The 24279-nt window shown below is 40.8% G+C and overlaps 1 protein-coding gene across 13 annotated transcripts in view; it reads right to left on the reverse strand.

The window, feature by feature from the left end:
• ARHGAP44 (Rho GTPase activating protein 44) overlaps positions 1–23257 on the reverse strand; it is a 132226-nt gene extending 108969 nt beyond the window's left edge. For 4 of the 13 annotated variants that reach the window (XM_070739711.1, XM_070739713.1, XM_070739708.1 and 1 more), the window contains exon 1: positions 22822–23257. In XM_070739711.1, coding sequence (XP_070595812.1) covers positions 22822–22874 — 53 coding nt within the window. In that variant the 5' untranslated portion in view covers positions 22875–23257. The remainder of the gene's footprint in view (positions 1–22821) is intronic. The other 9 variants (XM_070739715.1, XM_070739707.1, XR_011558062.1 and 6 more) reach the window with 8 other exon arrangements.
• Positions 23258–24279: the final 1022 nt, after the last annotated feature.

A 24279-nucleotide genomic window follows, 5' to 3' on the forward strand; every position in this document is an offset into this window, starting at 1 on the left:
ATGACATGCAAATAGAAAAGGAGTGAACAGAGAAGAGATAAAGGACTCTAGGGATCATGGGAAGGGAAATCAATGCCCATACAGAACAAAAAGTGACATTACTGAAAAGGTAGATCATTGGTTTCTGAAAGTTTTGTAAAGGGAGATTGATAATAGTTCTTCCAAAATGGCTGCCAGAGGGGTGCAGGGGGAGGAATACATTCATTCATAATATGCCTGTCATGCTCAACACTATCAATAAAACCCTTATTTACTACAAGACAAACAGAATAAAATTGTCTAGTTCTTTCCCAGATTATCACCTGAAAAAACTGATTTTGTTTCCTGAAATTGCTATAGGATTTCTATGAGGCCTACAATATTATTTGACGAAAAGATGCTAGAACTTTACTCTGTATTCCAGTAACTTCATATTTATTAATTTAAAGTAATCTTTAAACAACATTAAAATTCAGTGGGGCAAGAACACAATGGCCATCAAATGAAGTGTTGGTGGAGTCATTGGTTCCTGTGGCAGCCAGATGACTGACTACACCCATATACAGAGGAATCCCACAAGACTTGGAACTGATTTTAAGTGGCTTTATTCTAATTACTAACTGTGTTGCAGCCATGTCATTTCAAGAAGGCATATATCCAGTACCTCAGGCAAACAGACATGGCACTTATAAATTTAACCCCCAAATTTACTTCACTGCATACTGTGGTTTTGAAGTCCTAAAGATTCCTGATGTGTGTTTCCATTTTCTAATGAAAAAAAAAATAGCCATGGATTTGAAAAAAAATGTCATGAAATGAAATCTTCCTATACCATAATTGTCCCTTCCTCCAATTTAGTTAAGCTGATTTTTCAAAAAATCAGTCAATCTCTCTTTCAAGCTTCACAAGCATATACAGTATTCTATTATCCAAAGGGGAAGATCAGCAGATTCTCCTGTAATTCCTAGTCAACGTGGCCAAAGTTCATGGCCTATGAGGATACACTGCGTTAGGAGAGGCCAACGTAGGTCAATTCTGAATCTCTCTTAAAATAATCTTAGGTATATTAACTCAAAATCCACTTTATTCAATGAACTCTGTTCTCTGTAAAGCCGGTCTTATTGCCTGAGAATATTATCAGTTGAAAAGAATAACAACTCTCTCTGATTCCATACTGTTTTATGAAACAGCATAATACTGTTAGAGGAAAATAATTGCTCTCACAAGTCCAACCAGAATCTAAGGATGATAGACAACTCCTGAGAAGAAAACACCTGCTTAATTTTCCCATTGCTCTTAAGCTATTTTGTACAGAAAGGCAGCAGAGGGAGCAGCCTAGAATCCAATAAATGTACCTGAATTTTCATTTTCTCCTCTGTACACAAATACAATTTAAGCTCCCTTAATAGTATTAAATTTTTTAAAAATGCCCAAGTGTACTAAAATGAAGGTATTTAAACAGGAGGGTCCTATCAAGAACTCTGTGGGTTGCAACCCCTTTGGGGGGGCAATGACCCTTTCACAGGGGTCACCTAAGACCACCACTCCTCTTTCTCCAGACAGGTCCACCCACATGCAAATAGACTAGTGCAAAAAATAATAATCTGTACCATGGAAACTTCTGAGCATGCGCAGAAGCTGAATGTCTGTACTGAACACGTGTAACCATCTTGTTTTAGAAGGGTTTTTTTGCATTTTGTTTTAAAAAATCAGCACTGTGCATGCGTACATGTGTAAAGCACATTTGCCACCATAAGGCAGGGCCACTCAGCACAGGAAGAAATGAACCGGCAGTAAATTAGTATTTATTTATTTATTTATTTATTTATTTATTTATTTATTTATTTATTTATTTATTTATTTATTTATTACTTAGATTTGTATGCCGCCCCTCTCCGAAGACTCGGGGCGGCTCACAACATGTAGAAACAAATCATAAGCAATCAGACAAATTTAAAATATTTAAATATTTAAAAAACCCATATACTAACAGTCATACACACAGACATACCATGCATAAATTAAACGTGCCCAGGGGGAGATGTTTCAGTTCCCCCATGCCTGACGGCAAAGGTGGGTTTTAAGGAGTTTACGGAAGGCAGGAAGAGTAGGGGCAGTTCTAATCTCCGGGGGGAGTTGGTTCCAGAGGGCCGGGGCCGCCACAGAGAAGGCTCTTCCCCTGGGGCCCGCCAACCGACATTGTTTAGTTGACGGGACCCGGAGAAGGCCCACTCTGTGGGACCTAATCGGTCGCTGGGATTCGTGCGGCAGGAGGCGGTCTCGGAGATATTCTGGTCCAATGCCATGAAGGGCTTTAAAGGTCATAACCAACACTTTGAATTGTGACCGGAAATTGATCGGCAGCCAATGCAGACTGCGGAGTGATGGTGAAACATGGGCATACCTAGGTAGGCCCATGACTGCTCTCGCAGCTGCATTTTGCACGATCTGAAGTTTCCGAACACTTTTCAAAGGTAGCCCCATGTAGAGAGCATTACAGTAGTCGAACCTCGAGGTGATGAGGGCATGAGTGACTGTGAGCAATGAGTCCCGGTCCAGATAGGGCCGCAACTGGTGCACCAGGCGAACCTGGGCAAACGCCCCCCTCGCCACAGCTGAAAGATGTTGTTCTAATGTGAGCTGTGGATCGAGGAGGACGCCCAAGTTGCGGACCCTCTCTGAGGGGGTCAACAATTCCCCCCCCAGGGTGATGGACGGACAGATGGGATTGTCCTTGGGAGGCAGAACCCACAGCCACTCCGTCTTATCCGGGTTGAGCTTGAGTCTGTTGACACCCATCCAGGCCCCAACAGCCTCCAGGCACCGGCACATCACTTCCACCGCTTCGTTGACTGGGCATGGGGTGGAGATGTAAAGCTGGGTATCATCCGCATATTGATGATACCTTACCCCATGTCCTTGGATGATCTCGCCCAGCGGTTTCATGTAGATGTTGAATAGCAGGGGGGAGAGGACCGACCCCTGAGGCACCCCACAAGGGAGAAACCTAGGAGTCGACCTCTGGCCCCCCACTAACACCGACTGCGACCGGCCAGAGAGGTAGGAGGAGAACCACTGAAGAACAGTGCCTCCCACCCCCAGCCCCTCCAGCCGGTGCAGAAGGATACCATGGTCGATGGTATCGAAAGCCGCTGAGAGGTCAAGGAGCACCAGGACAGAGGATAAACCCCTGTCCCTGGCCCGCCAGAGATCATCCATCAACGCGACCAAAGCGGTTTCCGTGCTGTAACCGGGCCTGAAACCCGACTGCTGGGGACCTAGATAATCGGCTTCTTCCAAGGACCGCTGGAGCTGGAGTGCCACCACCTTCTCGACAACCTTCCCCATAAAGGGAAGGTTGGAGACTGGACGATAGTTGTTAAGTACGGCTGGGTCCAGGGAGGGCTTCTTGAGGAGGGGGCGCACAAGTGCTTCTTTATAGAGTGATGGAAAAACTCCCCTCCCCAAGGAAGCGTTGGTAATCTCCTGGGCCCAGCTCCGTGTCACCTCCCTGCTGGCCGAAACCAACCAGGAGGGACACGGATCCAGTAAACAGGTGGCGGAACTCACAGCTCCAATGGCCTTGTCCACTTCATCAGGTGTCACCAGATCAAACTCTTCCCAGACAGGTGGACAAGTACGTGCCCCAGTCACCTCGACTGACTCGTTGTCAGTCGACTCTGTTTTACAATTGGAGTCGAGGTCGGCTCGGATCCGAGCGACTTTATCAGCGAAAAACGTGTTAAAGTCCTCGGCACTACTCTGTAAGGGCTCCCCAACTCCCCCCTGATTAAGAAGGGAGCGGGTCACCCTAAACAGAGCGGCCGGGCGGGATTCCGCTGATGCAATCAAGGCGGCATGGTACGCGCATCTTGCCGCCTTGAGCGCCACTTTGTAATTCTTAATAAAAGCTCTTACAAGTGTTCGGTCGGATTCAGACCTACTCTTCCTCCATCGCTTCTCTAGACGTCTCTTCTGGCGTTTCAACTCCCGGAGCTCCTCGTTGAACCATGGAGCTCTACGGGGTCTAGCGCATCGGAGAGGTCGCAAAGGCGCAATCCGGTCAAGAGCCTCCGCTGCGGCCTTGTTCCAGGCCTCCGCAAGAGACTCTGCCGAACTGTGGACAAGTGCCTCTGGTATAACCCCAAGCGCCGTCTGAAAGCCCTCAGGGTCCATCAGGCGTCTGGGGCGGAACATCTTAATTGGTTCCGCCTCCCTGCGGGGAAGGATTGGAGCCAGGAAGTCAAGCCGTAGTAGGAAATGGTCTGACCATGACAAAGGCAACGCATCTAAGCCCCTTAGTCTCAGACCATTACTCAGTTGCTCAGAAAGGAATACCATGTCAGGTGCGTGTCCTCCCTCGTGAGTCGGACCCTGAACTACTTGAGTCAGGTCCATGGCTGTCATGGTGGCCATGAACTCCTGTGCCAACTCAGAGGTTTCGCCGAGTGACGGCAGATTGAAGTCCCCCAGGACAATAAGTCCGGGGAACTCCACCGCCAACCCGGCTACTTCCTCGAGTAGCACAGGCAGGGCTTTTGACACGCAGCTGGGAGGCAGGTACGTGAGAAATAAGCCCATCTGAACCCCTAAGTCCAACCTCATCAAGAGAGACTCGCAACCCGCAATTTCCGGAGCAATGAGTCTATGCAGGCAAAGGCTCTCCCTGGCAACAATAGCCACTCCTCCCCCCCTTCCCTGGGGTCGAGGTTGATGCCATATCTGAAACCCGGCTGGGCAAATTTCAGAGAGGGGAACACCTCCCTCCGGGCCCAGCCAGGTTTCAGTAATACAAGCCAGGTCGGCCTCCTCATCCAGGATCAGGTCCCGGATGAGGAGAGCTTTATTTACCACCGACCTGGAGTTGAGCAGCAGCAACCTGAGCCCAGGGCCAGAGTTACACTCATCACCAGTACCCAAGATTGGGTTCACAGAGCCGGAACAAGGGACCGTTATTAAGCAACGGTCCCTCGTTCCCCTGGAACGGCTAACTCTGTGACCCCCGCCGTATCTGCCTCTCCCCAGCAACACAGAGATATTCCGACCCTCTGCCACCCCAGAGATCGGTGCCCCCTCCTCTCCTGTCTCCCGGGCGTCAGGTGGGCCAAATCTATCATTCATACTACTATCAATCATCTCATCCATACCATAACCCCACCCACCCCCGCCAACCCAATCATTATGCCAGTCATTCCACTCATAACCACAAGCATATTTATCCCAATCATCCATTAATTTAGAACCCCGTTATATTAAAAAATCAATTAAATTAATAACAATATAAAATAGCCGTAATAGCAATAAAAAACAATAACATTAAAAATATCTATAAATATATAAAATGTAAGATAAAAATCATATAAATATATAAATTGATTTTGATGTTATAAAATCAGAGTACCTGAGTTTCCTAATAATTTTATGATTTCCTAATAATTTTATGAGTCTTCGGAGAGGGGCGGCATACAAATCTAATTAATAATAATAATAACAACAACAACAACAACAACAATAATAATAATAATAATAATTTTATTGGTTGGGGGTCACCACAACATGAGGAGCTATATTAAAGTGTCATGGAATTAGGAAGGTTGACAACCACTGGTTTAGATAAAAATACAAAGGGAAACAGTAAAGACACTATTGTATGATTGTGCTATTGTGTGAGTATGCTATGGACCACCAAAGATTTGGCAGAAGATTTGGAAGAGCCATGGTGATGTAGTGGTTAGAGTGTAGTACTGTAGGCTACTTCTGCTAATTGCCAGTTGCCTGCAACTTGGCAATTCAAATCTCACTGGCTCAAGGTTGACTCAGCCTTCCATCCTTCCGAGGTTGGTAAAATGAGATCTCAGATTGTTGGGGGCAATATGCTGACTCTGTCAACCGCTTAGAGAGGGCTGTAACACACGGTAAAGCGGAAATAAGTCTAAGTGCTGTTGCTATTGCTGTTCTAACTCTGTTATTCTATTATATTCTGAAACATCTATGTTTTATAGCCATTCAGTGGCTTAAGTTCTCCGGAGAATTCAGGTAATATTTATTCCATTTACCTTAGTAGAGGCACTGATAACAATAGCAGTAGCACTTATATACAGCTTCGCAGTGCTTTACAGCCCTTTCTCAGTGGTTTTTCATTTCCTTCCTTCCTTCCTTCCTTCCTTCCTTCCTTCTTCCCTTCCCTTGACTACAGCAAAGTATTTGTCAGCATTATAACCCTAATTTTTTTAAAGAAGAAGATTCTCACGCTAATACTCTGGCTAGTAATAACGATGTAAATAAAAATCAAATCAGATTGGCCCCTCCCTCTGAAAAAAATTGGCATCCTTCTCATTATACCAAAAGTGTGGGAGGAAGAAAGCCAGAATCTAATGGCTTTGAATTGCTAATAAATAGGTTCCACATTTGAAAGCCAAGATAATAGAATGCTTGTATTCTCACTTCAACTTATTGTTTTTCAGTATTAAGGGAGATTTAATACTAGCACAGAAATTGGCAAAATGTAAATAGATTTTGCTATCATTAAATGGATGCAGAACTAATTGAAAAAAGTTCATCTAAGACTCTTCAGCAAGTTGGAAGGAGATAATAGGATTCCAATTTAGGCTCTGCATTGTTTAACAGTTTTATGAAGTATTTCAACGAGGGGTTAAACATATTAAATTGGCAGAGGACAAAAGAATAAAGAAGATAACAAACATTTTATAAAACCATACCAAGATGCAGGGTAATGCTGTCACCTGGAACAATGGACAAAACCCAGCAAAAAGGATTGCAGCAAGGTCAATTGCAAGGTCCTTCATACGAGTGGAAAAATCAAAAGCATATACATAGCATATATATAGAGATAATATTGGTAGCAGCACATGAAAAAATAATCTGGCTGTCTTGGTGGATCATAATATGAATATGGGTCTATATCAAATGACCCCGTCCCCACTAAACCCAACACAACCATAGATTGGGTCAAGATCAAGAAAGATCAGAATGTTTCTGTTAAAATCACATTTATAATTTATGTCTTTAACACTCCCTCCTCCAATATTCTAGAAACACACATATACTGTGGGTAATAGTCACTGCCATTTAAGTCCTTTTTATTACAATCTTTCTGATTCCAGGTATTAAGATAGAACTCATAACTATTTCAAGATCTTAATTTTATATTGTTTATAAAGTATGCAATACTTTCTGATTCACTGAAGTCATCTGTGCTTGGGAGTTGGGCATACCTGATGGCACTGAAGGATGCCTTTCTTTTCTGATTTTAATTTAATTTAATTTATTAGATTTGTATGCCCCCTCTGGAGACTCGGAACGGCTTAGGTGAGCAGCATAAGTCTCAGTAAATTGAAGCTTTACTCTGATGTAACAGAATATTGCTAACAATGCATTTGGCATGTACCCATACGCTCTAAAAAATAAGGGAGTAAGAGAATTTCCTAGACATTTAACTGTATCTCTAGGGAACTAAGTTGTCTCAGGTATCTTTTTGCTAAAGTCTGATATATCAACTACAATTATTTCTGATCAGAGATAGTTACTGTATACTAATATCTTGTCAGTCTATGCCAAATATACTTTATATCTGGTACAGGGTGAAATGCTACTGGTTGAGATCAATTCTGACCTCCAGGTAGGAAAAAATTTGATTGGTTTGGAGAACCTGTAGGGAAAAGTTTGATTAGCTCCATCCATCTGTCCTCCCCCTCCTCTCGCATCTTGGAACAAACTTCCAGCAGACGTGGTTGGTAAATCCACAGTAACTGAATTTAAACATGCCTGGGATAAACATATATCCATTGTAAGATAAAATACAGGAAATAGTATAAGGGCAGACTTATACATGGACCATGAGGTCTTTTTCTGCCATCAGTCTTCTATGTTTCTATGTTTCTATCTCCTATATACTGTTATTAGCTCAGCTGATTCCCACGGAAGAAAGGATTGCTGCCTCAGGTGAGCTAAGAAACAGCAAATCCTAAGCCCCTCCCCCCCAGCAGGGAAAGGAATAGCTTTAATAAGATGTCTGGGTGTTCAGCCAAGAACAATTATCACCTAGTTAAAATGTTGCAAGCTGTAAATCCCCTTGCCTGAAGGAACCTACCCATTGAGAAACTGCCTCAAAAAAGAAACTGCCCCTGAGTGTGCCATGAATAAATTGCAGGTATGAAATGTAATATAGCAGAGTGTTGACTTTTTTGAAGTCAAAATGGTCTCCAACAGTCCAACTCACCTACAAAAAGCTTTGTGAATTAGTGTGTGTTTGGTCCACAATCACTGAATTTCCATTGTTGAGAATGGACCCATACACAAACACATCACTTCATGCAGCAGCACATTGCTTGTGACAGAAAATGTTTCACTCCAATCTTGACTGAAACGAAGCACCCCTTTGAAGATCAGTTTAGCCCTGCTATACAACAATATGCTTTTTTTTCCAAAATAATCCCTAAATTCTTCCATTAAATCCTGGAAAATGGAAAATCTATATAGCCTCTGCTGCAATATACAAAGGTACAATAATTTGTTAACAAAGATAGCCATCATACTTGGGCATGTGTTTCTGAAGTACAGGTCACTCATATGCAAAAAAAGGGTTCTGACATATCCATTTTTATAGAAATATATTTTTCTCAAACTTCAATAAGGATTGTGAAACATGACCATGGACTACCTACAGCCCTTTCTTCCATTGATTCTGAAAAATTTCAGGAAAAGTAACAAAAAAAGATGGTTATACATTTTGCTAGGGATTCTTATCATATACACTCCCTTTAGGATAATTTTGGGTACAAGGGGAAAAATTAAAATATACTTCCACTGAAAACCAGATCAAGAAATATAACACATTCTATGTTATGTGGGTTTTCTCCTTCAGAAATATTGGTTATATAATTGTATCAGAATTTTTTCAACAGTAGCAGTTCTACCATGTTGCAAATTCAGGCATAAGTGACAACTATGCACAAAAAAACAAAATATGTTTGATAGGGGTTATGGTTAATAAAATGGAATTGGTAAATGGAACATGTATTGCAGTAGTTCTACCTACTTTTAAATGTATAGGAAGGCACTAACTCTGAAGAGTAAGGAATGGAACAGCATCACATTACATTCTTCAAATCCTTACTAGTTTTCCATGTCCTGCTGCATCCATTTTCGAGACTGCCATTTCTCTGACAAATATCCCTGTCTTTTACCCTGTTTCTCTGGCTTTCTTAACTGAATGTTTCCTGAGTTCTTAGGATTTACTAAGATTGGATGCTCTTCCTTTTTGCCTTTTATACCACAACTCCATGGTAGGGTCACATATTTCTCCCATTTCTCAAAATGCATATTTTCAATGAAAACATTTCATATTTTAATGAAATTTAAAATGATGCTCAAGTACCCTGAAATTCATTTGTTTATATCCGTCCAGTCTTGCTACTATTGCTTCAGTTTATCTTCTTTCTTTCTTGTACCAAAGATTGATGCATTATTGTAATTATTATTATAGTAGAATATTATTGTTTTGCAACTTCCAGAATATAACTGCCTGGGTTGGGAATGGGGTTCTTGATGCTATAAAGCTTAACCTACATTTGAAGTGCATCAGATTTGAAGAAGGCTGGTTTTGACTATAAGAAATGTAAAGTGAAGTCTTCCCTTTGATTGCTTCTTAAAATCTTTTAAATTCTGTCCTATAAAGAATAAATTTATAAATAGCTGTCATTGACATTAAATAACACTATATCAGTGTTGGCAAACATTTTCGGCACCAAGTGCCAAAATGGGAGCATGTGTGTGTGTGTGTGTGTGTGTGTGTGGTGAGGCACCAGAAACTAGAAGAGTGTGGGGCGCATGTGTAGGAGTGCCAAAAAACAGAAGAGCAGCTCCCCGGCACATGTGCATGCTTGGAAACTAAGGTTCTGGTTTCCGGCATGCACATACACACCAGTCACCTAGCCTTCCAGTTTGTGGGGTGCATGCATGTGTGAAGACCAGCTCGCCAGCGCACATGTATGAGCTGGAACCTGGAAGAGCAATGGGCAATAACTGGTATGCCCAGAGAGAGATGCCCCTGCTTGCTACTTCCAACATCTCTGCCATAGGTTTGTCATCATGGCACTATATAATAAAAATCGGTCAGTTTTTGCATGTAATTTTATAGGAAGCCCATATTATATATTCTTCAGGTATCACCTTCCAAAAATTGAGTCCGTCATCAAAACCAAAACTTTGCATCTGCTAGAAATTCTTTCCTTTTTGAGAATTATTTATTCATTCATTCATTTGACTTATATGCTGCCCCTCTCCTTGGACTCGGGGCGGCTCACAACTTTTTCGTACATGGGATCAGCCACCCAGAGTCCTTTGGGAGTTGGGCAACATACAAATTTAAATAACTACTACTAACTACTAACTAATCATGGGCTAACCCTTTTTCATAAAAGTTACCATGGAGGTACATTTGGCCCTTCTATCCTTCCTTGTATATTGCCATACAAATTATTATCCTACCATAATTTGACCCAAAATTTGTTTTGTTGTTTACTGACCAGAGTATTTATTGATATTATTTTACAACTACTGCAGAATAAATAAATGTATAGATAAAAAATTACTCCAATAGGGATTATGGTAAGGGCAGGGGGCTTCCTCACCAATGATTCCTTTTATTCATGGCTCTTACAAAAGTAAAGTATTTGGAGATGCTTCTTGTCAAGAGCCACATTTAGGAGCAGATATAGCAGCACCCACTGAAGACAAAATGGGTTTTTATTTTTCTAGCCACTGGAATGATAGAAGTCAGACTTTTGACTCAGCAGAAAAATTTGTCTGCCTTTTTAAAAGTAGCTATTTCTTAGAAAGCTTGCTGAATCACCCAATTAAATATATAATATTCAATATGATCACAAAAGTGAATGTTTTGTATAAGTTTCAATGGATGATTCCCTCACATTTATTAAGAATTTCACACTTTTGCAGTGTATATTAGTACCACCATTATCAAGTCCAAAATTGCACAACTCCCCACAAATCAAGGTTCCTTACACAAGGTGTTCATTATCTATCACTTGATATTAGTCAAAAGTGTGGGAAATAATAGTTTACAATGCTTTGTGTTTTTGGAGAAAGTATTGGATTATATAAAAATAAATGTACGACACAAGCTAAAATTTTTAGATGGCTATATTCTTTTGAACTAGCATTTGGGATCTGACAACCAGACAACATAAATAGATTATCTGTTCCTTTGCTCTGGCCAAAGGACTGATACTACAACATTGAAAAGATGAATGGGTTTTACTCAATGGATTGCATTAGAAAATATGTGTAGCATTTTAATTATTTATAATTAAAATGATTTTTTTTTCTTTTGTCAATGCATATATTTTTATTTTTGCTTTGTTATATTTTAAAACCATTAAAAAAATTAAAAAGGTTTCCACCATGTTTTATTCCAATCAATTATTAAAGGAGATGGGGTTTTTTTGGTTTTAAAAAAATCCTCTCTGTGCGCCTTCCTGCAGACCACAATTGGCAAGAAAGCACTTCTAGGTTCCCTAGAGCCATGTGCAGGGATGGGTTACTTTAAATTAATTCTGACAGTATAGATTATTAGAAAGCTGTATGAACCTGTCAGCAAAATGGGGAACCAAGAAAAGAAGGAAATCAAAGATAAGAAATCAAAACTACCTTTGCATCCAAATTTTTCCAGATGGCCTTTTATGCTTCTAAGTTAAAAATTCATTTTGCAACTAATTTACCTTGAGGGTTTTTTTCCCTCAAGAAGAAAGAAGCAATGGGAAAAAGCAGCAAGAAGCAAGGAGAAAATAGAAAATGTGGAAGTAAGGAGAAGCCTATGTACAGTTCTCCATAAAATTTCTTGAAGGATTTATGATTTTTGCACAACCAAGCCAAAGTAGGTGAAGAAGCAATTATATCAAGTGGGCAGGAGGTCCCATGGATGAAACCAGAAATGGGATATTTTCCCTGACATTGAGGAAGGTGGGGGAAAAGAATATTAAGTTTATTTTATGAGTTAATTGTTTTCAAGGGTTTTCCCCCCACTGAAAATGGGATGAAATAAGATCTTCCAGTTTGGGGAATAATGATCAAAGGAGCACTGAGTACCACTGGGTTTTGCTCCTTGTACAACTTGGAATAGATACAGAATAAAGGATGACCAGCTTGACCTTTCTCCTTTCTGCAGCTCTTTTTGTCAACAGATCAATCTTATTTAGCAATGAACTAATGAACTATCAGCTAGCCTATTGGACAGGCATCACACAATTGGGTTGAGAGTTGGCTAGTTTGTTTATTGGACCAGTGTGCGGTCAGATACAAAGAGGTTCATGGTGGTTTTCAGAATAATTAAATATCTCATGGAATACCACAAGACATAAGCATCCACAATACAATCTAAAATATTAAACAATAAAAAATCCACAGCAGTTGTAATGAAACATCCACAGCCGCAGTGGGTTCTGAATTAATTTGCTACTGATTCGTGCATGCATCCTGCATGGGTGGGCGGAGCCTCCTGCCGCCACTTCTACTAGTTCTAAGAACCAGTCTGAACCAAGAGAAACCCACTTTGGATCCACGGTTTCTAGCACATTAACACAATATCTAACTATAAAATCCCAATAGCACTCTATTGCAAACTTCAGTTATATTAATCAGTCTGTAGACATTCCTTCAAGGATAGCTATTGAATGTAGAATGTATGTTCTGATCTGAAATGGCTGGTGCGAGATTAAAACTAATAAATAGGAGAAAGACAACTGGTCTTAAATGGAGAATTCCAAAGTTTTTGGCCAGAGGGGAGAGTTCAAGCTTACTTTGTGGATACTTCTACAAACTTACAGCGACCAACCACAAAATACCCATTACCTGAATGGTGCAGAACAGACCAAGTGCAATGTGCCTATCTTGTTCAAAAAAGGCACATGTAGAGAAAACTTTGGGCAAAGAGAAATGTATTCCATCACATTCAGAACAATGTCCTGAATAAACTGGTACATGATTTGGGTTGCAGTTTTTCAGTCCTTTAAGCTTCATTATTACAAAGGTCTTTCTGAAATCCAGAGAGGTTATTGCTACAGTTTCTGGGAAATTCTCTTTGCCTTCAAGCATCCCTGAGGGGTTCCCTGTTTACTCCTTAAGAGGCTGCTCTCAAACAGCTGCTAATTTGTACGAGCACACTGTAAGTATGTCAGTGTTTCCCCAGGCAGAAAGTGTTTGCCTTTTATATTTAAATTCAAATGCAACATACTCAGTTCATGCAATCATTAGTACGCAATGATACATTTTGCCATCATCAAAACACTTTAAAATAATTAAAAGAAAATTTGGTGAAATATCATGTCTCATGTGTCTCTCTTTTCTCTGGAATAATTAAATTCATTTTTAGATGATGATGATGATGATGATGAATATTATTTTAATGGAAACATAAGAACGTCTTTTTAAGAATGAAAAATAATTATAGCTAGGAAACTTGGAAACTATAACTGTATGTCCAAAGCTTTGCTTCCACTCAGTCTTCCCCTTTCTATTTTCTGTCTAAAATGAGATGAAAAGGTGTGGTGGGGGGGAGAGAATTGCAATGTAAAAGGTGCACAAAGGAGATGAACTGCCATTAACAGAAGGTAGTAAGATGTGTCAATTATTGAACAGAATTTAAGACATGAGTGTGAAACGTGCGACATAACATTGACATTATTTGGATGTGGCCAACCCATGACACATCTGATCTGCGGGCCACAAATTTGACAACGTTGATTTAAGAGAATTGCTGTATTTAAGCAGGGGAGCAGATTGTGATGTTATCATGGAGAGTAAGCTTTCCAATTAAAATAAGCATAGTTTTTTATTTTTTTAAGATGAATAATTCTATGTATTGTACTTTATGGCTGATTTCATTCCACCACAATCATGGTTTACCAACTGGAATCACTAGATTTATACACCAAAATAAAAATAACTTAACAAAATTTCTTGGCCAACATATATATTGATACTTCATAAATTAGAACTTAAGAGACCAAAAGATGTTGCGATTTTAAATAAGATTGTTTGAAAGATTATCTGTTTGGAAAGAAAAACAAAAAGCCAGCTTCTCTAGATGACAAATATGAAAACAGACGCCCTTTATGGAAATGGATATATATTTGTCAATAAATATATGTGTCACCCATCTCGGTATCTAAATAAGTTGTAATGTTGCAAGCTATCTTGAGAGTAAATACATTGTAAACAGAAAGGCAGAGGATAACTCCAATAACAACCAAAATAAATAAATGCACCATTCTCCAGTGCTAACAACAAACATTACTTTAATAAACAAATTGAGATCTGCTTAAAAAAATACTTGAAAATGACTAACAATAATGTTAAATATCCCTGCAAGTGGTCTGAACAACAAACTCACAATCTCTAACCTCTCAATTACAACTAGACAAGACAGAACAATGCTTGTGTTGTAGTGGTACAATGTTACAACACAATTGTTTCCCTTTTCTTCCCTCCACTCTTGAATTGGGCTTCTGGGCTCTTCTGGGCTAAGTGCAGAAATAAACCAGGTTTAAACATTATTTTAAGCCAAATAAAAACTAGCTGGAATGGTTAGAAATCTTGGTTTCTGACTTAGTAAGTTATATAAACACAACAAATAATGACTTTTTCAATAAATTATGGTTAGTTCAGCTATAAGGCTTCACATATACAGTGGAACCCCGACATAAGAGCTGCTCTACTTAAGAGCAACTCGAGATAAGAGCTGGGAGGGGAGAGATATTTTTGTTCTACTTACAAGCCCAAATTCGAGATACAAGCGCCAAGGAGCTGTCTCCTGAAGCCAAACGCTAACTTCCGCGTTCGGCTTCAGGAGACAGCTGCGAAGCGGCGCGCGTGTTTTAAAAGGTTGCAGCCGGCCTGGGGGGCTCGGGGGGGTGCTTGCAGCTTTCTTTCTTGCTCTTTTTCTTTCTCTCTTTTACCTTCCCTTCCTCTATTTCTTCTTTTCTTTCTCCTTCCCACCTTCTTCCCTCCCTCCCTCCTTTCACTCATTCCTCTCTTACTCTCCCCTTTCATAAGTTTCCTTGCTTCCTTCCTCTGTTCCTGTCCCTTCCCCCTTTCTTTCTTTCTTTATTTCTTTCTTGCTCTTTTTCTTTCTCTCTTTTACCTTCCCTTCCTCTATTTCTTCTTTTCTTTCTCCTTCCCACCTTCTTCCCTCCCTCCCTCCCTTCACTCATTCCTCTCTTACTCTCCCCTTTCATAAGTTTCCTTGCTTCCTTCCTCTGTTCCTGTCCCTTCCCTCTTTCCTTCCTTCCTTCCCACCCTCCGTCCATTCATTCACCCATTCCTCTCTTGATCGCTTAAAGCCGGTCCCTGGTGCAAAAAGGGTTGGGGACCTCTGTCCTACAGGATTGGGTGGCAGAGAAGTTGAACATATGTAAATTTAAAAGTTTAAGAAAGTTTACAAGTTAAGTGAAAGAAACTTCATTATTCATTTATATGTACATGTACATTTCTTCATTAAAAACATGTCTTTCTGCATAATTTAGACTAACTTTGTGAGTTTTTTGAGGGCTGGAACCAATTAAAATTATTTACATTAATTCCTATGGGGAAAAGTCGTTCGAGATAAGAGCTGCTCGATTTAAAGAGCCCAGGTCCGGAACGAATTAAACTCGTATCTCGAGGTACCACTGTAGTATAAATAGGTCACAGTTTGATTGAACTTTCAGTTAAGAAATCCACATATCCACCACAGGACTACACAATCCTTGGCCGTCATCACAATAATTCCTCACCTTAGGAGCACCAATAAAGTACTGCACCGTATCACCTACTATATGTTAATGCTCATCAATATTTCCTCTTCGATAGAACTGAAGCTTAAGGCAAATTCCACACAAGAGAGGGTGACAGCTTAGCAGAATCCTGTTTATTGCATTTTTCACCTCTTAGTTGATTCAACTAAAAAATTTCAGAGTTGAGTAAAGATCCAATCAGGGTAATCCCCAGAAAAGATTGAAAATGCAACAGAGATGTCTCCATTGTTCCCTACTTTCTCTCCTACTAGTATGATGTAGGGGAAAAAATTCTAGCCTTCCAAAAAGATTAACTTCCTTCTTTCCAACACACCTTCCTTTTGGAAGGCCATAAATTCATAAATTTCACTCTCTCCTCTGCCTTAATCTCCATTATCAGGATCTTTTGAAGGTCACATCATAACCTTTTCCTGCATATTGTGTAAAAGGGAAAGTTTAGGGTAACAGGAAAGAGGAGGAATAACATTTAATCCAGTGGTTCTTATGGTTTTCTTATGGTTTATTTTTTATATTTTTATAATAGACAAACATTTGCAAAGCACAAAAACAAAACAACAACAGCAACAACAAAAACAACAACATCGTTACAAATAACAATCAATGTATAATTTACATCATCATGAGAGGAGGGAAAATATAACTTCTTCTGTTATTAAATGTCTTTATATTCTGGCAAGTACATCTGGTATCACTATTAATCACTTTGATTGTCCAAATTTTATCTATAATAGATTATTTTCTATGTGTACCCTTTGTTAGATATTTAGCTCCCTAAAGATCTTTATTTTTATATGTATATTGCACACATATCATACCAAGTTTGTTATACCAAAAATCTAAACCAATTATGATTATCATATTTTAATTTGAACTTTCTTTTCTTCTCTTAAACCAGTCATAGAAAGAGTTCCAAATTTGATAATAAACGGAATCTTCTTTATTTCTTAATTTAAGTGTTAATGCATCTGCCTCTGCACAGCCCATGATTTTTTTAAGGATCAGTGAATCATCCGGTAGATTAGGCTGCTTCCAACATTGAGCCACCGCCATTCTGGCTGCTGTCAGTATATGTATCATTAAATAATACTTATCTTTGTCTAATTTCTGATCTATAATTACTAAGAGGAACGCTTCTGGTCTTCTATTTATTTTAATTTTAAGTATATCCATTATCCATGATAGGGAATTTTTAAAATCCCTGCTCCAAGTTATTTGCCCATAAAGAAATACAGAGATATGAAAATGAATAAAATAATTATTCCACTTACTGCTGGCACATACTTTGTCTCTGCACTTCAAAGCACAGGAGACAAAAAAAGATATATACACTGCTAACCACAACACCAAAATTTGCAAATGACCTATAACAAGATGGGATTGTATTCAATGACGCTGGAGGACAGAAGGAAAAGGGGGGACATGATCGAAACATTTAAATATATTAAAGGGTTAAATAAGGTCCAGGAGGGAAGTGTTTTTAATAGGAAAGTGAACACAAGAACAAGGGGACACAATCTGAAGTTAGTTGGGGGAAAGATCAAAAGCAACATGAGAAAATATTATTTTACTGAAAGAGTAGTAGATCCTTGGAACAAACTTCCAGCAGATGTGGTAGATAAATCCACAGTAACTGAATTTAAACATGCCTGGGATAAACATATATCCATCCTAAGATAAAATACAGAAAATAGTATAAGGGCAGACTAGATGGACCATGAGGTCTTTTTCTGCCGTCAGACTTCTATGTTTCTATGTTTCTATGACTAAGGAGAATCCTAAACTAAATAATCTGGTTTGAAATCTAATATTCAACTGTTTCGTTGAAATATCTCTTATACTTTATTACTTTCGTTTTGTGCTTTCCTCCCTTCATGGTTTATAAATGTACACTGCAAGGCTAACAACAAAAGGCTAGCATTAGTGTGACTCAGATTTTTCATCTCACAGACCTTCTTTAGCTCTTCTTCTCCCTAAATGCTGTTTCATCCTGTAAATATAGTTCCAGCAGCTAGATACTCCCCAACCTATGGACCTAGCAACTTCTCTGAATCGCAGAAAGAACATAGTTGTAGGCTGTCTCAGAAGAAAATCTTAGGTTTAACAAGTCTGCTGCCTCCAATAAATTTGCAATTGGCTACACCAAATAATATTCCGGATCCAGCCACAGATAGCAGCAGATACTATTCAAATAGGGAAGCTGCAGGAAGAGATACACCTCTTCCCCTCTGTCTCCCTTCTGGAATCCAATTTAGACAAACAGAGCAACAACCAATAACATAAAATGGAACAGAAGACAAGTTGGTTGAGAAAAAAAAGCCCATAGCAATTAAAATGTCACACTGAGAAAATTGTTTTAAGTCAGCAAGGATAAGGAAAAATAGTTACACTGGATGCATCTCACTTGGAAGGGCATTCCAATGCTTCCAAAGCCCCAACCTCTCAAAGTTCATCTGACTCTCAAACTGATGTGGCAGGGGGCTTTTTAAAAAAATTGTTTGAGTCCCAAAAGATTTAGGATTGAAAAACAACAGCATCTGAATTGAAGATGCTATGTTTAATCATATCCATTTCATAAAAGTTATCCTAAGTGGGCCCCTAGATGCAGGAGAAGGATACAATCCACAGAGCCACCCATAAAACCAAAGAAAAACCAAGAAAAATAAACAGGGACATGGTTCTTATCTCTTTTAATACAAGTCATGGCGATTAAGGCTCTTTCCATGCCAAATCACAATGAATGAATGGTCTAGTAGTGTGCCTTAACCATCAATCAACCATCTAAAATAACAGACAGGAATTCATTTTAGAAACAAGCAGAGGAAAAAGAAATCAATTATCAACCGTTACATCTGCAGGAGCCAAACTACATGACCTTTGCTGAATCAAAGGAGTAGTAGTGGTGGTGCAGTGGTTAGAATGCAGTACTGCAGGCTAACTCAATTTGGAGTTCAATCCAAACTGACTAAAGGTTGACTCTGCCTGCCATCCTTCTGAGGTCGGTAAAATGAAAACTCAGATTGTTGAGGAAAATATGCAGACTCTGTAAAACCACTTAGAGAGGGCACTGTGAAGCTGTATATAAGTTTAAGTGCTACTGCTATTGTTATCAGTGCCTCTAAATGGAATAAATCTTACCTGAATTCTCCGGAGAACTTAAGCCACAACTTAATTCCAAATGGTTAATAAAACATAGATGTTTCAGAATATAACAGAATAACAGAGTTGGAAATAGCAATAGCATTTAGATTTATATACTGCTTCACAGTGTTTTATAGCCCTCCTTAAGCGTTTTATAGAAAGTAACCATACTGGCCCCAACAATCTGGGTCCTGATTTTATCCATCTTGGAAGGATGGAAGGCTGAGTCAACCTTGAGCCTACTGAGATTCAATCTGCCCAACTGCCGGCAGCCGGTGATCAGCAGTTTTCAGTTTGCAATACTGCACTCTAACCACTGTGCCACTGGGCACCAAAAGGACTTTGGTGGTTTTCTAGTCTATCCCTCTGCTCAAACAGGAGGCCTATACACCCACAACTTCTGAAGGTAAGCATTTGTATCTGTATTAGCAGGCTATTACAACACATCTAATAAGCTGTAGACAACATAAATGTGATTTTCTAACGTGTTAACCAAAGATTTCTAGGAAATCCAGACCACAGAGATGTGACCCATTTAGAGACATATCAAAGGTAAAGACCTTGTTGTCACCATACTAAACTCCTGTCTTGCAGATTTTCCTAGTTTCAAAATATGATGGAAAGAATGCTTGTCTTTTCATGGCCAGGCATCTTACTTATATATCATGAAGAACATATGAAAACTTAAGCCACTTACAACCAGAATTACCCAAAATTTGATCTATGTTTGTCATCAGTGCTACCAGTGCCCACTCTTCAACAATCTTGCCCCTCCCTAATATTTCCCATTCTTTTCTGAGCATTAACTAAGTGTTTTTGTGTCATATCATTTGCTTTATAATACAGTATATATGCATCACAGACAGCAGGGCACAAGGTTATCTACCATACATCCTCCTACTCCATAGAAAAACAAATCTAAATCTCATGGATTTCAGATAATGTAACTAGGGGGCAGTACAGTCCCTGGTGGAAGATAAGGAATCATATCTAAAAACTAATAGTATTCTAAAAATGTATTCAAAGAAAAGCAACAGATATTTATATGCAATAATTTCTATTTCTTCATTTGTGATTACTGTATATTAATAAGTTGTTACAATCTGAAAAGACTAGCTGGAACTGCAAAGATCTGTGTTCTCATAATAACCAGTGAGGTTATTATGAGGTTAGAAGCCAAGAATCAAAGCAAGATTCCCTGGCAATTTCAGTAATTCTGAAACAAAAATATTTTCAGGAAAGCATAATTCTGGAAACCCTAGGCATTTATTTTTTCAAGTGCACAATTAAGAAAACAAATTCCAAACTCCATTTATTCTAAATCTATGTTTTGGTTTTAAAAGATCTGCAGAACAATTCTGAACCAGAAATAACTGAACCAGGATGCTAGGTTACATCCAGAAATAACTAAACCAGGATGCTAGGTTACATCCATTCTTTTCAAATAAGACTTTTCCTGTCACCTCAACCACTGGGGCTTTTAGAAAGCTGGTTAACACACAAGGGAGAACCAAAATACACACAGGTTCTGCACATACTTTCATCACTGCAACTGATTGCTGCTAATCTAAATATATCTAAAACAGCTGCTCATTTTGAAAAATCAGGCAAAGGCCAGGTACTTTAGAAAACTATCATATGGTTTTCTAAAGTACCTGACATACATGTCTTTACATGTGTTTGTAATTAACATGAAAGTTAGAACATTAATATGTGATTGCTGTAACCTATAAATTAGAAAAATTCTGATTTATGACAGAATTCCTGAAGTTCCAGAATTGCTCTAGAGGTATCTTGATTTGTAAGCCAAGCAACATGGATTAAATAGTAACATTACATGGTTCCACCTATCTCTCGGTATTATACAGTTGCCATGCTGTTCCCATCAGTCCTCTCCCTAATCAAGTCATCTCCTACCATGGTATCTAATCTAGGTCATTTGTTCAGCAAATTAGTTGCTATTATTCCTATATACCAGACCTACCAACAGCAGCAGCTCTACTTCCCTCCATTCCTCACCCCATCAAAACACACTTATGCCCTTGCTTTAATAGCTATCTGCTTTCAGAGCCAAATGACCCTTCCAGAAAGGGGATCTTAAGCAAATGGACTGTTAAGAATGGAAAATAAGCACATCCCACTCTTTTATTGCAGGGACAACATAATTTCCCTCTGGTCTGAAATGAAATGTTCATTGGGGTGCATATAGAGGAATGGCATATGGATCAAAAGCTAGCTACACAGCAGGGCCATTCCTGGGATTGCAATTAAAACTAAGACTTGATGTGTGCTTAGAATCCTGAGTTTGCACCAGCTTTTAAAAAAAAAACAAAAAAAAAACCACACCCAGCAAAATGGCCATCTATGTTTATCAAAGGAAGAAGGGCTAAAAGCATCCTTAATCCTGCAAGCTGTGGGCAGACAGAACTGCTCCAGTAGCCCTTTGCTCAAGCTTTCAAGAAACAGCATCATTCATTGTCATCTGTTCAGACAAGGAATATAAAGATGGTTTCCAGCTGCTACCAGGAGGAATCAGGAATGTAAAAATGGAAGCCTATCTGTCTGATAGACTAACATGAATAAATGATGGCTTGTCCATCTGGACAGCTAAATGCAAGCAAAAGTGTTATGATCTTTCTGTGATTTCTACCATTAAGACCTGCCTGCAAAATTTATAGGAAGCCCAGAGAGACTGTCCAATGTATTTTTTCCCCAGTAACAACATCCTCTAATCACTGTTCAGCTCCACCCTATCCTAATAGACTCTTCATCTTCTTCATCCCTCTTGGGTGAGAGGGCAGAGGGGTTCATTTCTGTAAAGATTATAGGCTAATTCTCAAAGGTTTGGCAGGAGAAATCACACTAAGCCAAGTCCAGACTTTGGACTCAAGCCAAGCCAGCACATCAGAGCCTGCCTGGCTTTTCTCCCACCAGAGTCTAATTCTGGCAGCCACAATAGCAGCTAAAAAAGAATCTTGCAGTGCCAATGCCCCCAAAGCAAGGTACCAATTGCTGGAAAGGGGTTCTGTGATGGCTATTTCTAAAAGTCAACCTGGCAGCTGCACAGGAAGCAAATCAAGAATAAAACAACTCTCCTCCCCAAATCCTGCAGACTTTATCTCTGCATATTAAAAAACAACAACAACACCCAGACCGAATTAGCATTTCACATTTCCCCACCCTTTTCACAGTGATGTAAACAGTCTCATTCAATGAAAGACCTGGTGAATTGACCCAACCATTTCAAAAACCACTTGGGGGGGAGGAGGGGGAGGAACTATGTTACTACAAGTCAAAATTGCTTTTCTCTCCCCCCCCCCCCACCACCACAAAGGGCAACTCAGAGCATCTCTAGATGTTGCAAAATTGTGAGGCACAGGTTCAGGGACTGCCTAACTCGAAGCTTAGGCTAAATATTCCTTTGAATAAAGAGTTTGTTTAATTGGTGTTGACTTGTCGGCAGTTGTTGACAAGCAAGCCAATGCAAGAGGCCAAAGACTGGGGCAGAAAAGACTAGGCAAGTAAGGCTTCCTGAAATAGATGGAGCTGGCTATCACTTGAGGCCATTAGACACCTGGGTGTCCCAGTTGGAACATGCTAGGCTGGTTAGAACAGCAGCAGCCATGATCGAGAATTGGGGGCAAGGCTGCGCTTTGCGAAGAATTGATGCGAAGGAAAGGATACCCCAAAGGGACTAAGTAGCAAAATCAAAGGGGGGGGGAGGAACGGAGGTCATAGCAAAGTCCAATGACCATCACGCCCCGCAGAATCCTTGCCCTGCACGGAAGCCCCTCTCCCCGCAGGCGCAGTGCACCAGGGGCGCCACAAACCGAAGCCAGGGGGCATTTCTCTCCCTGCCACCCCACCTCCTTACCTGCCTACTGTCTGGTTGGCCAGCTGCCGCATGCGGTTGAATTGCTTCTTCATGGTTGCGCCCTTGGCCGGAGAGCGCAGCGGAACGAAGAAGAAGGCGGGAGGATCGCTAGTTATCCCGAGCTGGGAGAGGCGGAGGAAGGCGGTTACATGGCCCCTTCTTCTTGCAGGGTAGAAAGCGAAGGAGGACTCTAGCACTGCAGCAACGGCGGGAAAGGAGGCGGGCAGCCGCCGGCCAGCAACAGCGCAGCCTCTTGCATCCTCTCGGTGCGCAGCGGCGTCACTTTCTCTCTCTTTCTCAATAAGCGCAGCCGCCGCGGAGCGAGCACGCCCCGATCGGCCCCGAAGCCTTTCCGCGCTCCCGCCTGGCCTATACCGGGCCGCTCGTGCAGCGCTGCGCTCCGATCCCTGCTCTTCCTCTCTTTCTCATCGGCGCCAGCTCGGATTCTCTGCGCTTCTCTTAACACCAGGCGGAGGGGGGGGGGGGGGGTAACGGTTCGCACTGCGGCTGCCCAGCCTGGGGCGCTGGGAACTGTAGTTTCTCCCCCCCCCCCGCTTCTTCTGTCCGCCTCTTTCTGACGTGTGGTGGACGAGGGCGCTGCGGAAGGCTTCGAAGCCGCTAAGTCCGGCCGAGGCAAGAAAGGAAGAAAAACGAGGACCGTCGCTGCTCCGGAGTCTGATCCGACTGGCCGAAGAGCGGGGATTTCAGTCAAGAAGATCCAGGAAGTCTTGGAATGAGACTGGAAGGAAGACAGCAAATGGAGCTTTGGGGAGTGGGGACGTCTTCCTCGCCTTGATCCGCAAGCAGGATGGACAGTTGCAAGCAACCCTCCCCACGCCAAAAGGTTTGGCGCTGGACGGATACCTACTTCGGAGTGGTTGCCGCAAGATGGTCACGAGATTCCTTCTTTCTAACCTTCCCCACAACAAGAGCTGCTTATTGCGGGGGTGGGTGGTAGCTCACATCTGGAGGCATTCTTTGGAAGGAGGTAGATAACATCTGGACCGCTTTCCTGAGGGATGCTGCTTATGTGGAGCCACTTCGTTCGGACCGAAAGTCTGGTTTTGAAATGGGAACTGCCCATCCTTCTTTGCTAACTGTTGCTGTTAGTTCCTGCCTGGATAACTGCAGCGGTTTAAATGCATTTGAATTACTGTATTATTGTGTCCTGGATTCGCCGGAGCAAAGACTTAGCAAGCTCTTACGGAATTAGGGTCTCCTCCCTCCTCCCCCTGCTGCCAAGCCTTCCACCAGTAGAGAGCTCTAAAGGGTGCAGACAACCTTTAAAACCCACTCCGTCCCAAACTCAAGCCCAAACCCATCCTCCATCCATGGCAATTTGGCAATTTATTTTTGGGCATAATTGCATATTGTTCATTTTCCTTCTCCCGTTTTCTGGATTGTGCCCCTAGATCTTCATCTCCTCTCCCTTGATTCTGCAGCAGTTCACCTTCTAGC

Source organism: Erythrolamprus reginae, chromosome 2 (genome assembly GCF_031021105.1).
Source record: "Erythrolamprus reginae isolate rEryReg1 chromosome 2, rEryReg1.hap1, whole genome shotgun sequence".
NCBI classification, from domain to species: domain Eukaryota; kingdom Metazoa; phylum Chordata; class Lepidosauria; order Squamata; family Dipsadidae; genus Erythrolamprus; species Erythrolamprus reginae.